This window comes from Tupaia chinensis, unplaced genomic scaffold (assembly GCF_000334495.1).
Source record: "Tupaia chinensis unplaced genomic scaffold, TupChi_1.0 Scaffold000231_2, whole genome shotgun sequence".
Lineage (NCBI taxonomy): Eukaryota > Metazoa > Chordata > Mammalia > Scandentia > Tupaiidae > Tupaia > Tupaia belangeri.
This window is the reverse complement of record NW_006159707.1, coordinates 1,957,445-1,963,444: the sequence shown is the minus strand read 5'-3', so window position 1 is coordinate 1,963,444 and position 6,000 is coordinate 1,957,445. Positions and strand designations below refer to the sequence as shown.

Below are 6,000 nucleotides of genomic sequence, written 5' to 3'. Positions count from 1 at the left end.
AACTGACTTCTGACTTCTCATTCTTTTTGTTTTTTTTTTTGGAGAGATTTTTGCTAAAGGGCACTCGCACTCACCAGAAAGAGAGAGAGAGAGAGACAGAAAGACCGAAAGCGAGAAATCACCCCCCAGGGGGATGGCCACGCAGCAGTCCCTTCTCCATTCTCCTGTCGGGATCTTGGGCACACACGCCCGGCATGAGTTTCAGTCACCAGGTCCGGGACTTAAACCACGGTCAACTACATGGGAATCCAGTGACATAGCCATTACGCTAACCGCTGGTCTGTTCCACTGAGGGACTTTGTGTGGATCAACATTCTAGTCAAAGTTGCATTCCACCATTTGTTCTTTATTAGAAAATGCTTTTCTCTTTATGATATTGCATATTTTAATTTTTAATCTGTCCTTTCTAATAAGCCTCATGAGGGCAGGGATCATAATACCCAACTCCTATTTAGGTCCTAGTAGAGATAGAATAGCTTCATTCTAGATAGTAATTTTTTTCTCTCTCATGTTCAATGTTTCTTTCTAAATAAACTAGAGAATAACTTACTGGCACTGAGATTTGGAGTTCCATAATACTAGAGATTCTAAAGCCAAGAACCTGCTGACACTATTAGGTGCTCTTGTAGCTTTGGATATTTATTCTGACAATATGCATAGTCTGGATGTAAGGAATCTGTTTTATGCTTAACTTCATTCTCCATAAAATTTATATTTGGTTGACATTTTCTAATTCTTGGGTATTTACCTGAGTTCCCAAATAGAAATTTGGCTCTTTATCTTTTCATTTGCAGAATACACTGATGATAATGCTCTGATTCCTAAGAATTCATCTGTAATTGTTAGAAGAATTCCTATTGGAGGTGTTAAATCTACAAGCAAGACATATGTTATGTAAGTAGCTGTCAAGTCTCAAGTCATTTCTTACAATGAACTGTTTATGTAATTGTTATTTATATTTGTGAAAAAGAGCAGGTATATTTTACAATTGAACTTGTTACTTTAAACTTAATGTACTTTCAATTCTCAAAACTATGAAGATAGGAATTTTTTGTTTGCTTTTTTTTTTTCCTTTCCTTAGTTAAATTGATTTAGCCCGTAGTGAGAAATAAGAGCTATTATTAGGGAAAATTTTCACTCCATATGGGCAGTATTTACAAAGACAAGAAAGTGATATTCAAATCAGTGAATAAATATTTCTGCCTCTTTCTTCGGTTTTTATTTGCTTCCTTTTTTCCCCTTGTTCTGTTTTCTTTACCATGAAAATATGCATGTTATAGTGATCTGCCCTACATATTTTGGTAGCACCAGCAGTATACAGTAAAGCTGATAATTTGTTCCTGATCATTTAGGGGTTCAGTTGGGAGACCATAGAGTATGTAGGATTTATGAACACATGGACTCTGGTGTCTGGCTTAGTCTTAATTCCATTTAGTACATATACCGGTTGTGAGACTTTGGCTAATTTACCTAACATTCCTGTGCCTCAGATTCCTCAAAAATAAAGATACGAGTACTTAACTCAGAGTTGTAAGAATTAAACAGTGCCTGATACTTGGTAAATGCCCATTATTGGAGTAAGAATCAGGACTAGACTAGATCTTACAATGTTTAAGGGGCAGTATTAGAACTTTATATCTTCTCCTTTGTTGCAATTTTAATAGTGATAGTGCAGTCATAATATGTAAGAAAGGCATCAGCTGGACTATTTAAAGGGGAGTGATTCCACTTGGAAGTTAGGTAGTTTTATTTGAAATTTTGGCAGATTCTGCTTTGAGTTGATGGAAATCTGGAATTTGCCATTCCCAGAAATAGAGTTAGGGTCTCAGAATTGAGGTTAAATAAAGTCATTTCTTGAAGCTTTCTTGTGGGCAAGTATTCTGTGATTTTTCTCATTGGTTTGTTGTAAAGTACCTTTCATATGTTAACATTTGAAGGTTCTTTTGTGTATTATCTTCCATATAGTAACAACCTAGAAGAGCTGAATACTGTTGTTGTAATATTTAAATTTGCTATGGGGTGCATGCATTCGCCAGAGAGAGATGGAGAGAGAGTGAGAGAGGGAAAATGAGAAACAACCCTTCAGTAGGGATGGCCATGTAGCTTTCTCTTTTCCCTTTCTCCTCTTGGAATTTTGGGCACACTCATATGCATTCCTGGTGTATGCTTCAGAAACTGCTGGGTCTGGGACTCCTACCAGGCCAGCCATGTAGGATCCAGCCACCTTAACCACCACACCACTGGCTGGCCCACTTTTAGCTTTAAATGGCTTTCAAAATTATAAATTATAGGGGTCAGCAGGTGCCATGGTGGTTAAAGGCTCTGGATTCCCACAGTGCTGACTGCGGTTCTTGTCCCAGACCTGTTAGATTGCTTTTTCTTTTTCTGTCTCTTTCTGGTCAAATTAAAAAATAATAACAACAAATGGAATTAAGTAAAAAATTGTTTTTAAAAATTATAAGAGGGGAATTAATTCCTACATGTAAAATTATGTTTTATCAACTACTTTTTTTAAAAAAAAAAAAAAAGAAGCAATATTCAGTTTCTGTAGATTTATTTATATTCAGAAACTTGGGAAAAATTATTTGAAATACATGGCAAAATAAGTTGTCTTGTACAGAATTCATGTTAATTCATAACGTATAGGATTTCTTTTATAACAAATTTATCTTACATAATGTCTCTGAGGGGCCAGCAGGCGGTGTGGTGGTAAATGCACTGGATTCCCACATGGCTGACTGTGGTTTGAGGCCCAGACCAGGCAGCTTGCTTTCTCACTTTCTCTCTCTCTTGCACACATGCCCTATAGGAAATTTTTTTTTTTTTTTTTGAGAGATTTTCACTATAGGGCGCATGCGCTCGCCAGACAGACAGAGAGAGAGACAGGGAGACAGAAAGTGAGAAATTGTCCCCCAGGGGGGACGGCCACGCCACAATCCCTTCTCCTCCATTCTCCTCTCGGGATCTTGGGTACCACGCACATGCGCCTGGTGTGAGTCCAAGCTGCTGGGTCCGGGACTCAAACCACAGTCGACTACGTGGGAATCAAGCGACATAGCCACTATGCTAACTGCCGGTTCCCTAGAAATTTTTTTTTAATAATAATAAAATTAAATAAATCTTTTTAAAAAATGTCTCTGAATTGGGCAAATACTAGAAAATAAAAACTCATCTTTTTTTAATATCGGGACTTCTGTATCATGTACAAATCTTTTAGATGCTAACAATTCTGTATAGTTGGGGCACATAAAACCGAGCATTTAAAGACTATTATCTAATGACTCAATGTCTGTCCCCTTTCCTGTGTGGACTAAAGGAATTTTTTTTCTTAGTTTATTTGTATGTTCTTTTAAATATCACAGGGGCCAGCAGGTGGTATGGTGGTTAAGGACACTGGACTCCCACGTGGCCGACCACAGTTCAAGACCTGGACTTGGCGACTTGCTTTCATTCTCTCTCCCTCTCTTCCTCTCTCTTGCTCTCTCACTCTGTCCTTCTCTGGTCAAATTTAAATAAATAAATAAATAGAGTTGAATGAAATAATTCTTTAAATAAGTATCACATTATCCAATTCAGTATAACCATCTGATTTTTTTTTTTTTTTTTTTTTTGGAGAGGTTTTTGCTATAGGGCACACGCACTCGCCAGACAGACAGAGACAGAGAGACAGAAAGTGAGAAATCACCCCCCAGGGGTGATAGCCACACTGCAATCCCTTCTCTCCATTTTCCTCTTGGGATCTTGGGCATGCACGCACACGCGCCCCGCGTGAGTTTTAACCCACGGGGTCTGGGACACAAACCGCGGTCGACTACATGGGAGTCCAGCGACATAGCCATTACGCTAACCTGGCGTCCCTGATTCATTTTTAATTAAAATGATACCAGGTTATGTTGCATTTTTCTGAAAGTTAGAATTCTTGTTCAATCCTTTATTATTGTTAGGAGACATTTAAAAAATGAAAATAGCTCATACAAGCCTGTCTTTCCAGATTTGAAAATTATTTTTGGGGGGAACAGCAATTGCTCAGTGATCAAGTCATAAATTTGTTAACAAAAGTGGTCTTTAATAATATCTGATGTGCAGAAATTTGCATCTGGACCTATTAAAAAACTGGGGACTATTTTGTAGTCCATTAAAAATAAACCACAAAGGGGCCAGCAGGTAGAATGGTGGGTAAAGGCCACACATGGCCTACTGCAGTTTGAGTCCTGGACCTGGCAGTTTGCGTTCTTACGTTCCCTTTCTCTCTTACTCTCTCTCTCTCTGGTCAAATTAAAAAAATAACAAATGAAATTAAATATTTTTTAAAAATAAATAAACCACAAAGTTTCGAAACATAACAATATCCCCAGGTTGCCTTTAAGAAAACATTGTAAATGACAAGGTACACGTTTTAGAATTCTTCAGTATAGAATTTTTTTTAACCACAAATATATATTACACTATTCAAAGTTGGGGCACCAGCAGTTGGAGTAGCGGCTATGTTGCTGGATTCCCGTGTAGTCGACTGTGGTTTGAGTCCTGGACCCGGTGGCTTAAACTCACACTGGACGCATGTGCATGCGTGCCCAAGATCCTGAGAGGAGAAGGGATTGCAGTGTGGCCATCCCCGCTGGGGGGTGATTTCTCGCTTTCTGTCTCTCTGTCTCACTCTTGTCTTTCTGGCAAGCACATGCACCCTGTAGCAAAAACCTCTCAAAAAAAAGAAATAAAAAAAACCTATTCAAAGTTGGTAAAGATTAATCAAAGTAGTTTATTCATTACTTCAGAAATTAGCAATGTTTAAATCTTTGTACCAAAGAAAAATTTGTTCCTAGAAATATAATTAGAGATATGTATTAAGACTTATTAATATTAACATAAACATTTATTATTAACTAATGTTAGTTTTTGTTATCATTTTGTTTTTTAGAAGTCGAACTGAACCAGTGATGGGAACTACAAAAGCAGTATGTAAAAACACAATCTCACACTTTTTCTACACATTGCTTTTACCTTTATAATGTAGCAGTGAAGTAAATCATTTTAGAAGTTAATATCTAACTGATCATAATACATATTGTAAATAAAATGTATTTTGGTGACAGCTCAGTTTAATTTGGATATATTGGCCTAATTTGCACACTTACTTTGTAGAAATGGGTAATTTGTGCCCATAACACTGTTTCATATTAAATATGATAGCATTCTCCCTGTATGACACTGTGTTGTACAGTTAATGTATGATCCTTTTTAGATCATGTAGGTTTTACACTAATGAACATGATAACATGTTCTGCATCTGTCTGTCTATAGTTAGTATTTTGTATGTATGTACAGGCTGTTGTGTGCTTTTTGTTTCTTGCAATAAAAAATGTTTGGAGTGTATATTTTGCCATTTTCACGTTGTATCACTTAGTTTTTGTTAGTTTTTTCCCCTACCCTATTGATGACTTTCAAAAATGCATTAGCAACATGCAAAGCTGAAAGTTTGATGCTTTCTTCAAGTTCAAGCACATCATAGAAAAATAGCTTTCCAGAAACGTTGATTCCCCTTTATTATTAAATCTTCCTTTATTTAGCAATTTTGAGCTCCTTTGTTTACAACTGTGATATAAAGTAAAACATGAAATTGGGCCCCCTTGAGTTATAAATGTCTCCATGATTTTATACAATTGGGTGTGTTGTTTTCAAATTTAATACTAGAGCTTCCATTTCTATCTAATGTCAGTTGTCCAGATAAAAATATTTCCGTCTTTCTTATAAGGTACTATAATGCCACATTAATTAATTATAGGCTGTTGAAAACTAGCTTATCAAAGATAACTCCCCTTAATCACAGATTAACCTTAACTGTGATGCTATTTTGACTTTTAGCTCTTAAATTAAAAAGGTAGCAGCATTCCTTATTATGAGCGAAACATCTGTTTCAGAACGCAGGTCTGGCATAATTGGGTTCTGTAAACTTGATGGTTCTCTAAACATTTTATAGCTCAGGCTTAATAATTGTATATAATG

General features: G+C 36.6%; 1 protein-coding gene across 2 annotated transcripts in view; it reads left to right on the top strand.

Moving 5' to 3' along the window:
* The window catches only part of RBBP6 (RB binding protein 6, ubiquitin ligase), a 39,870-nt gene that overhangs the window by 7,572 nt on the left and 26,298 nt on the right, over window positions 1–6,000 (top strand). For both annotated transcript variants that reach the window (XM_006148293.3, XM_006148292.3), the window contains exons 2-3: window positions 795–894; window positions 4,916–4,952. In XM_006148293.3, coding sequence (XP_006148355.1) covers window positions 795–894; window positions 4,916–4,952 — 137 coding nt within the window. The remainder of the gene's footprint in view (window positions 1–794; window positions 895–4,915; window positions 4,953–6,000) is intronic.